This window comes from Panulirus ornatus, chromosome 45 (assembly GCF_036320965.1).
Source record: "Panulirus ornatus isolate Po-2019 chromosome 45, ASM3632096v1, whole genome shotgun sequence".
Classification (NCBI taxonomy): domain Eukaryota; kingdom Metazoa; phylum Arthropoda; class Malacostraca; order Decapoda; family Palinuridae; genus Panulirus; species Panulirus ornatus.
In genome coordinates, this window is record NC_092268.1 from 6,643,902 (window position 1) to 6,664,219 (window position 20,318).

The 20,318-nt window shown below is 37.6% G+C and overlaps 1 protein-coding gene across 1 annotated transcript in view; it reads right to left on the reverse strand.

The window, feature by feature from the left end:
* mTor (serine/threonine-protein kinase Tor) overlaps window positions 1-20,318 on the reverse strand; it is an 83,820-nt gene that overhangs the window by 52,790 nt on the left and 10,712 nt on the right. Inside the window, exons 6-8 of the mRNA XM_071688122.1 lie at window positions 19,820-19,910; window positions 19,442-19,542; window positions 882-1,050 (exon numbers count right to left, since the gene is read on the reverse strand). Coding sequence (XP_071544223.1) covers window positions 882-1,050; window positions 19,442-19,542; window positions 19,820-19,910 — 361 coding nt within the window. The remainder of the gene's footprint in view (window positions 1-881; window positions 1,051-19,441; window positions 19,543-19,819; window positions 19,911-20,318) is intronic.

The window sequence follows — 20,318 nt, forward strand, 5'->3', positions numbered from 1 at the left end:
CAGCTTGCTCAAACTGCAGGAAAAATGCAATAGTTCTTTGTGGCTTCATTCCTCAGTAAATTATGACAAATAAGCTTAAATTTCCTACAAAACAACTAACGGTATCAGACATCAGTCAAAAGACTTGGGAATCGTAATCTCTCCTAGGAATGCCCCTACTGAAAACAAAAATTGCTTCTTGAATAAACTGGAATGTCTGTGACTTTCATTTTTATGTTACCATTCATTGCTCTCGATGTTTCGCGAGGTAAACCTAACACTGTCCCATTGTCCAATGTCCTTTCACCAATAACTATATGGTTAAAAACATTCCATTTTGCTTCAAGTGTACTGCTTTTTCTTAATTTTTTACACCGCTTACTTTTACCACTTGTTAAACCATGATGTTTTTGCAGCTGAAAATGTACTCCACACAGAAACAACAGCAATGTAAGAAGACTTGAAAGTGGCATGGAACAGAAAGCTAATGGTTACATCTACACAGCCATGCAAAATACGTCACCTGGAATCCAATTCATAATCAACATCGTAACTTTGTGACTTGATCAACTTAAAAGTGGGGCTTTATGACCTAAGTGTGAATCTGGTCTTTAACCATTACAGGGCATTACAGCAAAACAACATTAATCTGAGCAACATATAAAGGGCTTACCTGTATTTACACTCCTTAAAACTACACAGAATGGGACCTGCAAGGCCTTATTCTAGCACTCTTTCCCATCAAAGGCAGAAGCTCCATAAAAATACACTATCACATATTTCTGCACTGCCCTTTCTATTTAAGCACTGAATAATCTACGCTGGGTGACACAGTAAGAATCATCTTTTTCACATCATACAAAAGACTTACCTTTAGTGGGCAGTGATAAAAACAGACTAACCTTCGTGGGCAGAGATGCTTTGACGACTTCCATTATCTTTGGCAAATATTTCTTGATGGAGGGACCCACTGCCACAGCCAAAAGGCCAAGAGTGACGAAAGCTGTAGGTCGCTCTTTATCTCTTCCCCTTAAGCATCCTAGTAAGTAGCTCATCGTTGCAGAAAGATAACTGTTACACAAAAATATGGCATGTCAGAAAAATCTCGATACAGACGTGATGGATTTGACGATTCTCTCTTAAAAGTTCCATATTCAGCAATGCATTATTGGGTTCCTTAAAAACTAATGATGAATACTGTTCATAAAAAGTATTACTGCATGAGAGAACCATGAAAATTTTCAACATATCTCATGTACTTCGTATTAACTTATAAATTCTGCAAGTTGGAAACAAAAAAATTAGTCAGCGAACATCTTTCAATTTTTGGGTGCAAACATTTTTAATATCAGTAAAATTTGCTGGAGGAGAAAATTTTGCATTCTAAAAAGTACAATAGTTGAAGAAAGTGAAGTTCATGCAATCAATTTAAGCATTTGTGAGTTAAAGAATTTGAAAATTTTTTCTACAACCTTCTCTTCTTAATAAGTGCTAACAATGTTTTGCTATATATCATAGTTCATTTCAGATTTTATGGCAAGTGATATTCTGAATGAAACTTTTGCAAAGTAACATGGATGAAAAAATATATCTTGGAAATTAAGTCTTTTCTAAGTCAAAACAGGAAACTGCAGGAACAACAGCTTCCATGCAGTGCCCAGACATGACATTGGCTCACATAATCAGACAGTATGCCCAGGTAAAGAAAGCATAGTAACCACTAGACCAATTGAAATGATTTGGTATTGGTTGCTAGCTCAAAAACTGTAAACATGGTTATCCCTACCTCAAAAACCCACAACTAGAGGGTGCCACCTTCAGTTTCAGACCACTCTACCCCATCATAACTCAGGTTATCTAGTCCATAATGGAGAAAGGAAGCAAAATGAGTGAGACACATTAACTTCAATCTATCCCGAGACAGCAAGCAAAATGAGTGACATTTTGAGTAACTTCAATCTGCCCGAATCTGGGATGAATTATATTTCCCTTGCCTTAAATATATCATCTGATCCTAACATGCAAGCTATAAATAATATAACATTCATAGCAAAAAGATATTATTTCACAGGGATGGTCAACACCTTGCCTGCCATCTTTCCAAAGTAAGAGCCTAACACCAGTGAAAAGAGTACCAAATATAATTAGAACTTTTACCCAAAGGCCCAATAAACAGCAAATAGGAAGCTTATGAACTCCAGTACAGCTTGTACACTATGCGAACATAATCTCCAATTACAAAGGATGCCTTTAAGGCATGGTATGGAGGACAGGATGACTTGTTTTTGGAGGGAAGACAAAACACTAATCTTTATGAACATATAACTGTCAAGACTGTACATCAGATGGTGGCTTAGAGCTGAACTGGGGTGCTGAGAGAGAGGATGGCAGGTGGAAGAGGTGGTAGAAAGGGTAGTTATGGCAGTGGTTGTGGCTGAGGGACCAAGAAAGGTGGTGGCACTGAAGGTTGTAGAGGAAATAGCAGAGGTGGAAACTGCAGTTCAACATTTACGGAGACTCTTTTGTCATGGCCATCCCACTGAGAGAGTCCCCAAAGGGAATAGGCATAGAGATACAGACAGAGAGATAGCAACAGCGGTGATGGTAGTGGTGGTGGGAAAGGTTATGTCACAGGGGATGGAAGAGATGGTGGAATAGGTGAGTGGTGGTGATAGAGGTATATTTACATAATTTTAGCAGAGCTACCAATTGGTAAACAAACATTACAGGTGAATCAGCAGTCACTATGCATATTTTTGCTGGGCTTACACTCTGACTATGCAGTTCAACACAATAACTGAGTGATACATGGAATTTGCTATGCCTTTAGCTTGCCTGTCAGGCTCAGAAACATAATTCCTAATGAAACTCTGCCTCTGAGCAGAAATTGTTATAACACTCAGATGACTTTTGAGGATTCAGAGCAAGAGTAAAACAACATTCTAGAGGATGGGAGTATATTAGGTCCATGAGAGTAATCCAACTTTAGGTAAAATAAAAATATTATGAAACAGGTTAGGTAAATGATTTTATCTCATAAGCTTGTCAGGGGTCAGGGCACTGAGAAAAGGCTGTAGTGGCAACAATAAGTTTATCTTCACAGCACAAATAATGTATTATTGAAAAAGAAAAAACTTTTGTCACCATGAAATCATGAACACTGCAAATCTGACAAATGAATAGCAGCTGGACAAAAACATTAAAATGTGCATGGCAAAATGTGAGGCAAGTCAAGAAATACGGAAATCTAAACTATGGATTCACAAACTATCTACACATTACCCCTATCATACTCATGTCGCTTTAACTGTGATACTAAAAAAGATCAATTCATATAAAAATCAATATACTAAATATGCTACTGAAAATGTGATAGACTGGCTGACATTTTGGTGAAATATTAATCCCCAATACATCTGCTTCGTACATGCATAGTAACCTTAAATTCATAAAAAAATCATGCTAAAAATGCTTAAAATATATAACAGGATCATTTCAATGACCACTCATTTATGGTTAAAATCAATGCAATGTTATGAGTTTTAGAAATGAGTGAGAGATGCTTTAACAGTACGCTATTACTTGAGGCAAATCTTTCATTTAATGGAATAAATTTACACAAAAATTTGGGTACAGGAAGGAATGAACTGATAATGTATGTGGGAAACAGTATCTTTGCAAAATACCTTCACTGAATTATCACTGATCTGGGATCTGAGCAGAGATGACATGGTCATATGTGATGCCAGAAGTAAGGGGAGACAAGTGCACTCGCCTAACAAATTTTCACCTTCATCAAGGTGATTGCCATATTGTTCAGTGAAATAAAAGGCATTTCTTTTAATATCTTATGTGTAATGATTATATCAAAGAAAACATCTCATATGGGGCATAACATTCTAAAGGACACAAAAGTGTTCCAGTAATCAAGGCTCACAAGGAACGATAGCATTACAGAAAAAAAAAGTCACTGTCTGTAGCATCTAAAGTTTAAACAGTTGAGATAAAACTTTTTCCACCATAGAGACTTAACATCTGAAATGGTGTCTGTCTGCTATAAGACTGGGAGCCAACCATTTTCTCTGTAACCAAACCAGGAGCACATGCAGTATCTATTGTAAGTACTTGTTCACTGTTTTCATATTCATAAAACTTATTTTTCACAATAGTTTAACAAGACAGTAAAATTTTCATTCTAGTAATATTTTCAAGGACTTCTGGTGCCAGGTTTGTTAACTTTATGGTCTTTCATACTGAAAAAGTAATGAAAACTTTATCATTTCCAATTTCTAATGACTTACTGACACTTTTTTAAAAACAGTTTATGAAATTCTGTTATGTAGTGAAGGATAAACAGCCATGGTGACTTCACAAGTCCTTGATGCAGACCCATCTTCATTGAAAACTACAAACCCTCCTCCCTCCCTACCTCCACATATACCTTTCTCTCCCTGCAGAAACTCATTGTATTTCAATACTTCCCCCCACATCATATGTTCGTAACACCTTCCACATGGCATTCCTGTCAACCCCATAATATCCTTTCTCCATATCCAAAAATGACAAGGACAAATCCCTCTCTTTCTCATCATATTTTATATAAAGAAATTTTAAAGCAAACATATGTTCCACACATCCTTACCACTCCTGAAGCCACAACGCTCCTCCTGTCTGTGCATGCCACCATCCTCTTAATCAAAACTCTGCTATACACCTTACCAGGTGCACTCTACAGACTTATACTTCTGTAATTCACACATTCACTTTTGTCACCCTTGCCTTTCTACATGAACACTTTATATACATACTGTTATTCCTTATGTACCTCAACTTGGGCCATACAGAGGTTGAAAAGCCTTACTAACCAATTACAACCATTGTCAACTCCTTCCTCAAGAATCTCAACAGCAATCCCATCTACTCCGGTAACTATGCTACACTTAATCTTATGTAAGGCGTTCACTACATCCTATCTTTTCACTGTGGCTCTATCATCAAACATAAACACTTACTCCATCTCCTTTCCACCTCTTCTTTGCCTGCTCAAAAATTTGCAGTGTGTTTTTCTTAACACTGCTTCAACTGAAAAAAGAGTTTTGAATGACGAAAACCTGTTTCTCTCTAGGGCGATGGCCTGCAGGCTACGGGAATATACGATCTCCAAGGGTTAGAGGTATCTAACCCCCATAACTTCTGGCAAGGTAAATGTCTCTTACCCTTTGCTAACCAACCATTCCAATGGTAGCAACTGCAGCTCCCTCCACATGTGCTCCCTCTAACTAGTCATCACCATCCAGCAATGACATTATCATATTGCAGGCTTCCTAGCTGCACAGGCCAACCGCCTGATAATTCTTACGAGTGATGAAGTCCTCCTAACAACAGATGCCACTAGTTAAGACCATGTTCTTTGAAAAATAGCATTAGGAAGGGTTAGAAACATCAGGAAAATCTTCTCCAGAGACAGAGTCCCTTAGGGAAAACAGTTTTCATTCTCTAAAACTCATGTTTCGTCCTAAGGCTGATTAGTTCCATAAGCAATGAGATAAAGATGACCGCGAACAAATCTTTGAGTTATCCTAAAGAAAATTAGCTTTCTTCTGCCTCGCAGATAAGCTCAATGCCTACATGACTGATCCTCTGCATCTAGACTAAGGTCCAGTTCAACAGAAGAATTGATGAATGTCAAAGACCTTCACAAAATATCCCCGGCAAAGGTTCATCAGAAAAGCTAATGCATATATACCCCTTCCGACATCATAGCTCTGACATAAATGCCATGCATGACAAAAGATTTGACGAATGTCAAAGACCTCTGTAAAACACCCCCAGGAAAAAGCTTCATCTGAAAAGCTAGATTAAAAATACCTTTCTGACATAAATGCTACGTTGATGCAACAAGGCCAGTTTTTTAATCCAAACTTACACTTCTTCAGAATTTTCAAACTCCCTGAGTGAGCCTAAAAAGAGGTTCTCCTTGCTTATCTTGAGAGATCTTAAGGTATACTTTGGACATATGACCACACACACTCCACAAATACATGGACCCCGGCCAAAAGGGTATCTATCAAAGACAAGGAAATATGGATACATGTTGTGGGCTCGGAGATCCAGAGAATTATGTGGTGGTCACCGAGTGGCCTGGTAAACAGCAGGATGATATGATCACTGGGAGCTGACTGCTGATTGGTTGGAAGCATGCCCAGAGAAAGCTATGGCTGCTACCATTGGAATGAGCGGTTAAAGGCATCAAACTCATTAGAAAGTATGGGGTTAAAGCCTTCTACCTCCTGGAAGTCACGAGGATTCTCTCATAGTTCATGGGACGAGATGACCCTGAGAGAATTATAACAAAAAAGAGCCCATTCTCTCCTTTTCATTTATGTATATAACTGTACAAAATCATCATAAAATCACAATAATATTGATGAAAAGACATAGGTTTTGATTTCCTAAAAGCTCTTTCTCTCCAAGGCACTGTCCTACAAGAACGACATATTCTCTCAAGTACCACTGGGGTGAGAACCTTCTAGCACACTCTCTGTTTGGTGGAGAATATTGGCTTTCCTTACCCATCGTTACGACTTAAACCAGTTAATGGCCGTAGGTTCATCCATTCTCTACATCAGAGACCACCAAAGAAATGATGTCTTCAACCCACTGGCTCTTAGCCTTATAAAACTCATTTTCTGTAAGATCCCGGCAACAATTCAAAAGCAGTCACAGTTGGTAGAGGGAAGTTATTTTTTTCATTTTCAAAAAGAAAAAGAGGAAGGTGCTGGGACAGGAGACTAGGGAAAAACCACTTGCAGGACACCATCTTCAAAAGAAAAATCATTTAAATAATCAGAGCCTACATTTCTCCCTTATATGGTCTGTCCCATGGTCATGAGGGCATATCCACATGGAAAAGTAGAATTCAGGGATGAACTTTCATATAAAAAGATAAAAGTGAAGTCAAACAGTATCTTTGGGAGAGAATTAGGAGGACACAAGGTACAATCCAAGTCAAAGTGAAGGTGGCAGAATAGCAGCAAAGACTATTTGGCCTTTTTTTAAATAAAAGCTTCTCTGGAAGGCCAATGAAGTGCCCAACAACCTTAAAATCAAGTACTCTAGCACAAAACCCGGAGTGAGCCAATATAAAGTCTTCTTAATCCAAGTAGATATATTCCTCACCCAAAGGGGTTCAAGTTTCAGGGAACATAAATAATGTTGCCCTTGAAAGATGGGAATGAACCCAAAAGTCTTAAGAGATGAAGGCACAAAAAGGCAAGAATATCTCTCAGTGATGTCTTCAAGAGCCAACAAAAGGTCTACTCTCTATTCAAGTCTCACTCTTAACCAGAAAACTAAGATTTTAGTTTATCTTAACCCATAAGAAGTTGTCAGCAAAGTGGTCTTGAGTTTGGACATAGCATACTCACTTCTCCTTATAGAGCCTGAAGCTATATGGGAAAAAAAGATTTTAAGAAAACAGTGAAAGATGAATTGCCAGAAACAATGATGGATATAAACTGTACAGACTCTAGAAGGCTCCCACTTGGGTTAAGTGGAAAAACATTAAGTCTCTGAGAGAAAGACTGGAGAAGTTTATCCCAAACCGACCCCAAAATATTCTTACCAAAAACATGGATTCTTCAGAGGACTTCTTATATGTCAATGGTATTTCTAGCCTTATTTTGTTAGGAAAAAGGCTAGAGAGGAGCTAAAAATAAAATTAGCTATGTCTGAGACACAAGATTCTTCAACTAAGGTCTGAAAGGCATAGAAGACCAATGCTACAGCCTAAGCAGATAGACGGATGCTAAGTAAAAGGTCGTCTGTTTGAGTTCTCTACACCTCTGACGCAACAAAAGTATGGAAAAACATAGGACAAGAACTTGAGGGAGGGTTCCTGTAAAAGGCTGAAGTGGCCTAGGTTTTCCTGAGTTATAATATGAGGAGTGTGGTATAACTCAAGGCCTCATCTGTTCACGTGTATTCTCTAGCTGTTGTGTGCAAGACACTTAAACCACAGCCCTCTATCCAAAATCAGTGGTTTGACTCAGGAGTTTCATATGTCCTGGCTTAGTCCACTGACAGCATGTCATCCCCTGTTTTTCACATTTTTCCATTTCTCTTTATCCTGTGCATGCTGATCACCCTCCTGCATGTTCAGACTCCAAGCACTAATAATTCTCTTCACTCAACCATTCCATCTCCAATTCAGTCTCCCCTTTCACCTTGTCCCCTCTACTTTTGAGTGATTTACCCTAGTTATCAATTACACAACCATGTCTGTTTCATTAACTTCCTTTATTAATGACATATGTTAATACTAAAAAATTGCCTCTTTCTGCAAACGTTAAAAAACTGTATCTATCTGCAAAAGTGCTACAATTTGTTTCATCAAAAATAATACTCCCTAAATAAATGACATAAGCTGTTTTACATTATATATTCAAGCAAATATCATCGAAAAAGCCCATAATAAACTAACCTCTGTATAACAACTATATATAATCTGACCTATATTAGTAATTCAATTCAACATAACTCAAATAGTGACTGAATTGTCTAAAATAGAATTTAAACTGAAATGACCATAGTAAGCAAGAGACAGAGACAGAGAATAAGGAATTTCCAGAATATTCTATATACATTCTATATGTGCATTTTCACATGTCGTTCTTGTTTTGAACTTCACATCATTACCTTGGAGAGGTCATAACTCACTCCCTCTTGATCAAATTCCACATATGCCCCTGATGGACATAACCAGTTCTACTCAGATGCCAAGGTAAAAGTATAAAGCAATCAACAAACAAAATATAACAGATCAAACAGAGGATCAACATTCCATCTATGCATGCCAAACATCAAAAAAGTTCCTGAAGACAGCTTAAATTTTAATACCATGCCAACAAAATCCCGACTCTGACAAGACTAAAACTGTTCCGCGATGAAAGTTATGTTCCACTATAATCAAGAAAGGTTATCCTGAGTGAAGAAGCAATCCATTTTGACAGAAATTTCACAGTTCTGTTCATATAAGAGATTAGATAACAGGCCAATATTCCTTTTTCTTTTCACACTTACTACAGATCCTCATTTTGTTTTTTCCTCTGTCCTATACTCCTACTATATAGATTAAAAAATGCCTACAGTAACATAAACCATTAATAAAATTTAAGGAATACAATATGAGTTGGGGGGACATCATACAATATGAGATATATCAGACGGGTGCTATGAAATAACAAACGAGTTTAGGGCGCCTTGAGTGACAAAAAAACTTAAATCCAATGCATTAACCTGTTTTCCACAGCAAGCTTAAGATACGACTTCAAAATTAACTACCAGACCAATCAAGAACATTTATGGTTTGGTGGACTAGCACTGGAGTTCACTTGTTATGGTGACTCTATTGCCATGGCCACCCCTTTGAGGGAGTTCCAATCTGAACAGTCGTCAGAGATATAGATAGATAGACGGAGAGGAATAGTGAGAAATTACAAATTGCTGTAAGTGTTGGCCATTAAAAAGGGTCAGTGACAAAGGCATGTAGTCGTGAATGGGAATTCTCTGTATGATGTGCATGTTTATCTGGTATTTCTGCAACCATTTCATTCTGCTCTTATTCAAGATATCAATAAAAGCATTTTCTTTTTTAGGATTTTAATGCAAGGATGGGAATGATCTTTGTAAGTTTGGAAAAAATATCTATAGCCTTTGCCTTAACAAATTAGACAGTGGGATTCTAATAATCAATACATGCTTTGTAAATTACTGAAGGGATGGAAATAGGGATATGAGTTATGTACGAAGGAAGAAGGGAGGGATAAAAAAAACAATAGCATCATGGCCATAATGGAAAGTAAAACAGACAATTGCCTGAGATCCCTTTTCAGCTGATTTTCACTATGTGGTATAGCTTGGTTATGGCCATACAACAGCATCTACCATCTCATTCTAAAACATAAATACCGCTTCCATTATCGAAAACATTTTGGTCATCATATAGTGAACTTGTATAATTACAATCTGATTTGAAAATAATCCTTTTTCTATTTTGTAACCAATAAATTTATCCAAAGCTTCAATAAAGCTATTCCAAAGAAAGAGTAATGAAGTAAATTATAATGGTATAAAAGAAGCACTTTCACGCTTGTGCATTACCTTCTCCAATTGTACCGTAACATACACAGGTTGCCGGCACATGGAGTGCTTGAAAAGAAATTTATACGGTTCTAGCACACTGATATTTTCCAATGGACTATAAATGGAAGCTGGCACAAACATCTCAACATCTAAGGCTAATGGGGTACATTGTTCGAGGTTTGTGGTGGCATTCTCTTACTTTACCATCACTCTTAATGAAGTGTGAAAGAAAATTTTAATACATACTAGCATTATCATACCAATAAAATCTATTCATACACAAACATTATGCTGTGGGTAGAGTGTACAAAAAAACCGTAAAAGTAAAATGCTGTTGAAAGAAACAGGAGGATTTTTATTTCCCCAACGACAATTTGTTGGTTGACACACAGTATGCCAAACTGTTTAATGGATGCTCTACTGGACTGTATTAACAATAGTCCCGGAAAAAACTTGATTGTCCATCAGTTATCATATGACATACTCCATGGCTCAGCTAATCAGATCTCACCTATCAACAAATCAAAAAGATACAGCAGTTATTTACGAAGACCATGCAAGGTAGGATATGATGAAAATCCAATCTGAGTTCACGAAGTCATGGATCTAAACCTAAACTTTTTGAGGCAGTTAATTCTATGACAGTTAGTGCTTATATTTAATCAAAAACTAAGTCTGTCTCATCACTGACTGCCATCATAACAATGATAGCAGAAGTAACATGTTAGTAAACACATTATTCACAGCTTCTAAGCTTACACATATTCAGGTAAAATCAGTGATAGCAACAATAACCAAGATTATCAATCTTGTGATCTACATGCTTAGTCCTTTATAAATAAAAAAAATCCTCCTGCGATATGAGGATATTAACACTGTTTTTATGGAAGTGTCATTATGTCACACACAACCCATTTTTTCCACCATTTTTGAGAGTATATAAGTTAGTTCATTAGTTATGGAGCAACTTACTTAAAAAGGAATGAGTAAAAAAGAATGTGTTAAAAATAAGAAAAAAAAAATATGATTCACCACATTCATTCAATTATCATCATACACTTCCTATACTTGCATTGCTGTGCTTCCAAATGTTCTGGCCCTATTACTAATTTGCTCTACCTTTTATGTGAATATATAAATAATTCAATCGCATCCAATCTCTAGCTTTCTTGCAAAATGCACCAAAACCATAGCTCCCTATCCCCAACCAGGCCTAACAGACCTTTCCATGCTTTCCACTGACTGCATCATAATCCCTGGGTAAACCCATCAACAGCACGTTGCCCTGTGTAAACCATATCTTTCACCCCATCCTTCCACTCCTCCTTGGTATCCTGCATTTTCTTGTTCCCTCCACTTTCAACACATCTTTTCAGACATCCTCTCCATATGTCCAGACCATTTCAGCACACTTTCTTCAACTCTCTCATAAATATTCCTCTTACTGCTATACACTACTCATACCCAATCATTACTAATTCGATCAAACTTCTTCACACCATAATACCATCCTCAAACATTTCATTTCCAAAACATCCGCCCTTTTCCATACTTCTTCACTTTGGGTCCATGTCTCGCACCCATATTATTTGCAAAGACCTGATAAATTAATTGCCATCTTCACTAGATGGTCTATCTCTCCCATCCACATCCTCTGTTATCTCTTGTGAATATCTACATGATTATTAGTAAATGATTTATGCAACAAGCAGGCAACAGAAAGATATGACCCACTGCCTTTAAAGGAAAACCCTCTCAACTTCATCTAATTCTACTTTTCACAAGTGGTAAAACAGGAGGGGGGATTTCCAGTCCCCAGTTCGTAGCCCCTTTTAGATGCCTGCTATGACATGCGGCAGATACATGTGCAGTATTCTTTCTCTAATCCCCAGTGAGAAAAAAGTCATGCTTGGAGAAAAAAAAATCAAACAATTATGCTTATTCCTTATGCAAGATAATAATGAGAGCCTACTGAAGAAACTGGTTCTGTGAAGAACAACACCCAATGAAATTAAAAACTTTTCTTCGGCCAGCTGATCTGATTGCTAGTGAGTTGAGAGGTGTGGCACCTGTGTGGTTGGGGGTAGCCACTGACTAGGGAGAGCCTTGAGGTGGATGGTGGACATCATGGTGTTAATTCACCTAAAGGTCCACAATTAATATAACAAGACATACAACAGAGCCTCCATTGGACAGCAAGGCAGAAAAGTGTTAGCCAATGCTTCTAGGGCATACAATATTCATACACACTGACTTTCATAAAGAGCTAAGAGGATTTAGGATATCGACAATTGTTAATATCAAATCATAAAAAAGACAACCTCCTGTCTACTTTAGTTGTGAATCTCAAATGGTAACAGAACCGAAAGTGAAAAAAATACATGTCATATGATATGTAAATTGGATCTTTCTAGGAAAAGTATCATACCGATCAGGGTGATAGCTAAAGAGCATGCAGAACCATGACACAAATGCTTTAGCTGCAGTAATCAGTCTTAGGAAAAATCTTCATATAACATACTGCATAACACATTTGATTTAGTGGATACACAAAATGGGAAGAGAGCCAAAGTATTAAAATCAGACAAGTCTCTCAGAATGCTAGTGAAAAATATAAAGTTCATAAGAAGTGGAGAGAATACTTCATGGAACTGATTGGAAACGACAGTGAAAGAAACATGACTATTTATACAGTGGTACTTAAGGATGAGAGAAAGAAAGAAACACATGTAAGGAAAAGGAAGAGATTACAAAAGACGAAGTGAGAACAATAATTCTCTTCAAGAATGGGAAAGCTGGGATTACAGACAAAACAGTGAGACATTTAAGAGTGACAGCGAAATTTCCAGCTAGCAGATCTGAAGAGCGTATGTATAAAAGACAAAAAAGTCATGAGGTTACGTGCCTGGAGACTGGATAAAGGCAGCAAATATTTTGCCGAAGGGCTTACAGTATGAAAAAGGAAAAAGTGACTAAGAATCAAAGAGGAATGACATCTTAGCACTGCTGGCCATGTTTGCAGTAAAAAAGTGACTAGAGCATATTACAAGGATAAACAAATAACCTGCTGTTGAGAAACAAAGAGAGTTTAAGAGGTGAAGAGGGTGTGTAAAACATTTTTCATGTAGTGTAAAAAGTTATATAAAAAAAGAAAGAATATGCACCATTTACAGATTTGGAAAACACACATCTGTAGAATAGGAGAGCTCTCTGAAAAAGACATCTGAATTCTATTACAAACTTTCATGATGAAATCTATGCAAGTGTGAGAGTACAAGGTGGCATAAGTGAGTGGTTCTATAAAAATGTCTACCAAGAATCTAGTGGGCTGTGGTTTCTGTGCATTAAACTGATGCGAGTGAATGTGGCTTTTCTTTGTCTAGTCCTAGTGCTCCCTCACTAATGCAGAAAATGGCAATCAAGTATAAAAGAAATGAAAGGTGAGTCTACCAAGGTCGAGCAACTACACCATGGTTGTAAAGTATTTACAGGTGCGGCATTAAATCATTAAGAATAAGGGAGGATGACGATAAATCATGGTAAAACAGAATGGAAGTTACCACAGTTGATGTATGTTAAGTATGCTAAGCTGTTAACTGAATCAGAGCAGGGGATGGACAGAACAGTAGGCCACAATGATGAAGTTTACATGAAGATAATGACGAAACTCACTGCAAGAAGAGTAACACTGTTTTTGATAGAGATGGGGTCTCACAATGTAGCATTAGTTTGGCTGGTGAAGAACAGGTAACTATGGATAAGGTTAGGTGTGTACGAATTAAGCTTAGCAAAAGTGGAACTGAAAATGAGACACAAGTTAAGAGGGGAGTTTTGCAAGAGAGAAAAATTAAAGGAATGCTGAATTGCCTGCCTGGTGGAATGAATTTGAGAGTAGCGTTCATCAAATTTTAATGAAGGAGTGCTTGTTCCAACTCTGATGTACGGATGTGAAACCTAAGTTTATACAGGTATAAATAGCTCAAAAATATGGGCAGAAATGGTGGATAAGTTGCATCATATAAAAAAAATAAGAATAGAGTGGGTCAAAAATGATAAGAGAAGGATATGTTGTGTGAAGGACTCCATTAAGAGGAACCTGGATGAGAGTATTTTTAGACGAAGGTATGAGGAAGAGATGCAGACTGTGGAATAGTCTAAATGCACAGACAGTCACTCTGAGGTAAGGATACTTCACACCAAGATGCCATAGGAATGATCTGGGATCAGAGGAAATGGAAATATTGTATGTTTAATAGTATGCTAAAAAAGCTGGCCTCGGCAGATGAATAATATTAGAGTGCAAATCAAAAATAAAGGAGGACTTACAGTAACATCTCCATCTGGACTATTTGGCTTGCAAGGGTATTTGATTTGGGAAGCATACTGGGTTTAGTGGGTTCAAATCGTGTTCCATATTTTACACGTACTTTTAGAGAGTTTTTTCATGGTCAGTCTGCAAACAAATCTTCAACAAATGCCTACATCAATCATGACTTACTTCATTTAGACCTAAAGATGAACATCTTATCCTTGTAGGATTTCATTCTAACCTACAATGTTAATGCACTGACTCTGCTCATAGAAAAAGCCATTGATAAACTCCTTATAATTTCAAATAACTTTTCATGAAATATAAAACCAAATATGGGAATGGATGAAGGCAGCAAGTATGAATATGTACATGTGTATATATGTATATGTCTGTGTATGTATATGTATGTATATAGTGAAATGTATATGTACGTACATGGGTATGTATGGGCATTTAAGTATATATATATATATGTTTATGAGAGTGGGTTGGGCCATTCCTCATCTGTTTCCTTGCACTACCTTACCAACGCTGGAGATGGTGATTAAATATAATAACTATGGTCACCTGTGGTATCTAATCCTATGCTCTATTTTGTGTTAACCTTCCGTGCATCTGCTTGCATTTCACCAACAATCAATTATAACACTAAATCACATACAGTTACAAATATCCAACACATATATCAATATAATCTATTCTTCATAAAAAAAAGTTCCAGAAGAGAACAAATGCAACTATGTTCAGTTATGCATGAAATATCTTAAAAGATTTTGATAATGGACAAAACAGATGAAAGTCTGTACAAAATGATGAATCTAATGCAATATCAGAACCTAAACCAATGTGAAAAATAAAGGTATGTTATGTGCTGTAACTAGAGATACAGCTATCTGATGATTCGGAGGAAACACACTTTGAAAAGTAATGTATTGTAAACAAGGCAGTGGAAAATCCAAACCTTCTCTATACATCCATCTGGGCTGAATCATCATTTACAGAAAATTCACCTCTGTGTTCATGTTTACATACATGATGACGCAGTAAAGAAAAAAAGAAAAGAAACAAAGTCGAACGCATAAATCCAAGGCTGAACATCTGGCCATCAACCTAGCGGCAGCCTCCTGCTCTAGTTTTGCATTTTTATTTATTTCTTAACCCTTCTACGATCAAGTATAATGTATACATATCCACAAAAGTAAACTTATGATTTACTTCAGATGACTTTATGTGAAAGTTTTGGATTTCTATCTGCCTTGTTTGTAGTAAAGTGTTTCAATGTTTCTCTGCTTATAGGCACCTAATCATAGTATATTTCATTACGGCATCATACAGTATTTTATTTTGAAGCTAAAATAATGACCAGATCTACAACAATTAGAATGCCTGTGTTTCACTTTTACTTAAAAACACATCTACCCTGGCAAACAATAAGTATCAATGGTAGATTAGGAAATGAGCATCAAATACAGTCAGTACAAGACAGTACACACCAGGAGCTAGGGATTTCTAACTTGATCTTATTGTGAAGCCAGCCCCATTTCAGAAAGAGAGGTTAATCACCCTCAGTAAACAACAGATGCATTTACAATGCTGTAAATCACATGCAAGTTTATGAGATTTCATTTATTTTCTTGAAAAGATGTTAGAGATCTACACATAATGAAACATGGGGTTTAACTAAGCTAATGCCCACCTACGAGCAAAAATCAATCAGCACAACGTAAGGCTGATGGAAGCACCACTGGTTAGTAAATGTCCATTTACAAGCAAAAACCAATTAGCACACAGTTTTGTGCCAGATAAGCTGTGCAGCTTTAGCGCACCCACTCAGACAATATTTCCATAACCCAGAAATAGCACACCCACTCAGACAATATTTCCATAACCCAGAAATACTGCACCCACTCAGACAATATTTCCATAACCCAGAATGGTATCCCTCCAATAACCTAGACACCCAGCAAGTCTTTAGAATGCTTGGGCTACGGGGAGGTCCAACATTCAAAGTCCAGATTTGGGAGGTATCACTATACGTAGGTGTTGAATTTCACTTTAATGCAATAGGTATAAGATGAGAAAGTCTGAGGGTAATCAGTGATGCTGTATGTGCCTGTTCCAAATCAAGAAATTAAGAATGCAGGTACTGATGACAGATAGACAGATAGACACAAAAAGTACAGATAACAAATTAGAGAAACATATGATATACAGTGACCTCATGACATGTAGCTTAAAAAGGGGATACATTAAAGAAGATGAAGGGAACTGTGCGCATAATTTAGCTCATTTGTCATTCCTTATTTGTTCAACATGGAAAGAAAGAATATTATATCCATGAGGCCTTAAAATTAGCTTGACATACTTGTTTTTCATACTAATTTGCTGTTCCTTTTCTGTGAGATAGTGTCAGAAATAGACAAAGGAACGGCCTCATTTGCTCACATCCACTGACCAGCTCTCATGCATGATGCACCAAAACCAGATTCCCATACTCATAAATAAGGCCCACAGACTTATCTACAATTCATATGCTTCCTACTTACCACACTCACTATGTCCCATGCACGTCTCTCACCCCCCCCTGAGATAACTTAAAGCCTCTTCCATACCATCTATCCCTCTCTTTCTTGGTCTCCCCCTTAATCCTTTCACTTCTGATATGCATATCCTTTTAATTAGTCTCCTTTTACCCATCCTTTCAACATAGCTTTCAATCATACACAGGTGACTATCACACCTCTCTCTTGCATAAGTCATTCCTTGAGAAATCAACCTCCTCACACCACAAATGGTCCTTAAGCATTTTGTTTCCAATACATCCACCCTATTTGATTCTTCCGTATTTTGGAGCCACACATCATACCCATACAGCACGTCTGGGACTAATATACCACTGAACATACTCATCTTTGCCCTCGCAGACAGTGACTTTTCTTTCCAATTTCCACACACTCTTAAATGCACCCCGGATGTTTGCCACCTTACTAAACCTAAGGCTCATTTCAGCTCCTATAAGGAATTCCATAAATTGCTGTGTCCACTCCTGAGTAATCAAAACACTCTACTTCCTCCAATTTCTCTGTATTCAAATTGACACTTTAACCAACCTGTTTCACCCTGCTACTTCTTTTCTTTCGTACTTGTTCATCTTTTCCAATGTTAGCAAGGTAGTGCTAGTAACAGACAAACAAATGGCTCCATTAGCTCATACCAACTCTCATCTAATGCACCAAAACCACATCAACTCTCAATTTCCTCCTTTCAGATACTCTCTCAAACTCACGCGTCAACTTTTCCAGTTTCTCACTCAGGTCTGCCACCAGAGCCACATCATCTAAAAACAGCAACTGATTCACCTCCTAGATACACCCCCCCGACCCGACCCCAACTGTACAACTTCACCTCCAAAGCTCTTGCAATTTCCTACCCCAGCACCCCATCTATACACAGAATAAATAGCCATGGTGACATCAAGCAACTTCGACGCCAAACCACATTCGCCTGGAATCACTCATCCTCCTCCTTTTCTACATGTACACATGCCTTAATCTCTCAATAAAAACTCTTCAGTCCTTCCAGCAGCTTTCTTCCTACACCGTAATTTCTCATAACCTTCCACAAGGAACCCCTACCAACCCAGTCATATGCTTCTTCAGATCCATAAATGTAACGTACATATCCCTCTCTTTCTCTCGGTATTTCTCATACAAATTCTTCAGAGCAAACACCTGATACGCATCCCCTATAACTCTCAAAGTCACATTGCTCCTCTGTGCATGCCACCATTCTCTCAATTAAATCGCTCCCATACAACTCACCAGGTATACTCAAAAGACCTATAACTCTATAATTCAAGTACTCAGTTTTGTCCCCCTTCTTTTATATAATGGCTCAACACAGGCATCCTGCTGGTCCTCGGGCAACTCGCCTCAAGCCGTACGTACAATGAAAATCCTTACTAAATAATCATCAATGATGTCACCACCTTTCTTGAGAAATTCAATTGCGATCCAATCCACTCCTGCTGCTCTACCACACTTCACCTCGCTTCAGAACAAACAATTCACCATGTTTCTCTCACTTTACCACACCATCTTACTTCTTTTAACATAATCATTTACCATGACTCTCTTGTTCTGCATATCTTTACACCCTAGATCTGCCACTCTATCATCTAACCTATTCACCAGTCCTTCAAAATACACATTACATCTCTTTGCCTGCTACCAATTTCCCATTTCTCCTCTTCACTTACATTCCCATTTGTTCTTATGTTCTCTTCTCATGTACAACAATTTTCAGGATATTTTCTTATTCTCCCTGAAATTTGCAGGTACTCTCATTTGGCCTCTTTTCACCTCCCTGTACCTTTCCTCTTGACCTCCTGCTGCATTCTCTTTGATATTACCCATAAAACACGATTATCTCTTCCACTAGCAAAGTACTATTCTTGTCCTACCACTCACTCCCTTTCTCAAACACCTTTATCCCATCTTCTATAAGCCAAACACTTTTGTACACATAAGCAATGCTTCTCTAAATATGCTCCATTCATCACTCATCACCCTATCCTTACTTTTGTTTCCTGCTGCTTTATGCCATTCTTCATCAAATCTTTTTTGCCTTCTCCAAACACAAGCACCTTTTCCAGGATCACTCACTTTCACTCTCTTGTCAGATATACATACAATAGAAATCCTATGATACAACAAGTACATGACCATCAAAATGGAACAACAAAATTTAAAAAAAATTTTGTAGGTAAAACACTGGAATTGCCTAAAGTTCCTATTATAGAGGCTGGGTAACCAAAACCCCTTTCAACATGGTACGTTGTATGCTTCATTCTACATTCTTTACAGCAACAACACTATGTGAGTACATACTGATTCTGTCCACTGGAGGTTTTGTTCACTATATTTTCTGAAGGGTGCGAACATTTGCTCTTTGTAAAGTTTATAGTTTGAAGAATGGAGAAAAATACTTAAGATCACAAAAACTAACCTATGGGAAAACTTTTCCTTATTAAGTGCAGCTAATCTGGGCAGGATCTGCAGAAGGGCACTCTGAATAATGGCACTGCGACTGTTCCGTTGGTTCAGAACCTATATGAATAATGATAAAAATAGAAATGAAGTTAATCCCTTTTACAAACATATATATCCAATTCATGCTTCTGCAAATCTTCAAACTTTAAGTAATACTCCTCTTTGGAGTGTTACCCTTACATCTACCTAATTCATGCCTCTGCAAATCTACAAACTTTATGCAATACTCCTCTTTGGAGCAATACCCCTACATTTTCCCACTGCTGACTCACAAATGAAAAGCATACCAAAATTTCCACGCTATGAGGATCTCACTGCTTAGTTATGACCTTACCTGTGTACTAATGTTGTCATACTTCTCAAGAATGAGTTCTCGGCATATTCTGCTTTCACACGGCTGGTCCAAGATAGTGGTCTCAATACCTCTGAAAGCATAAAACCAAAATCAAATATACCAGAAACAACTCTGCAAAGTTCTCTTAACAATAAACAAATCACCTTGGTGGCAGATATATAACTTCTATTTCCTCTGACATGCATATACTCTTTATCTATCTATCTCTATCCCTGACACCTGTTCCCAACCAGAACTCCCTTAAGGGGATGGCCACTGACATCTGACTCAAAGAGAGCCATAAGCCAACCCTTCACTTGGCTGCCAACCTTTGTTGAGGACAGACGTGCTCTACTGATGCGCTTGCCATCTTGGTTTCAAACAGGCCTCTTTGCGTGCCGCTTAGAAACCCACTTAAATCTTAAAGTGATTATGTGATAATGCAACAAGTGAGGACTTCCAGCCCCCTACTCCTGACTTTTTTAAAATGCTTTCTATG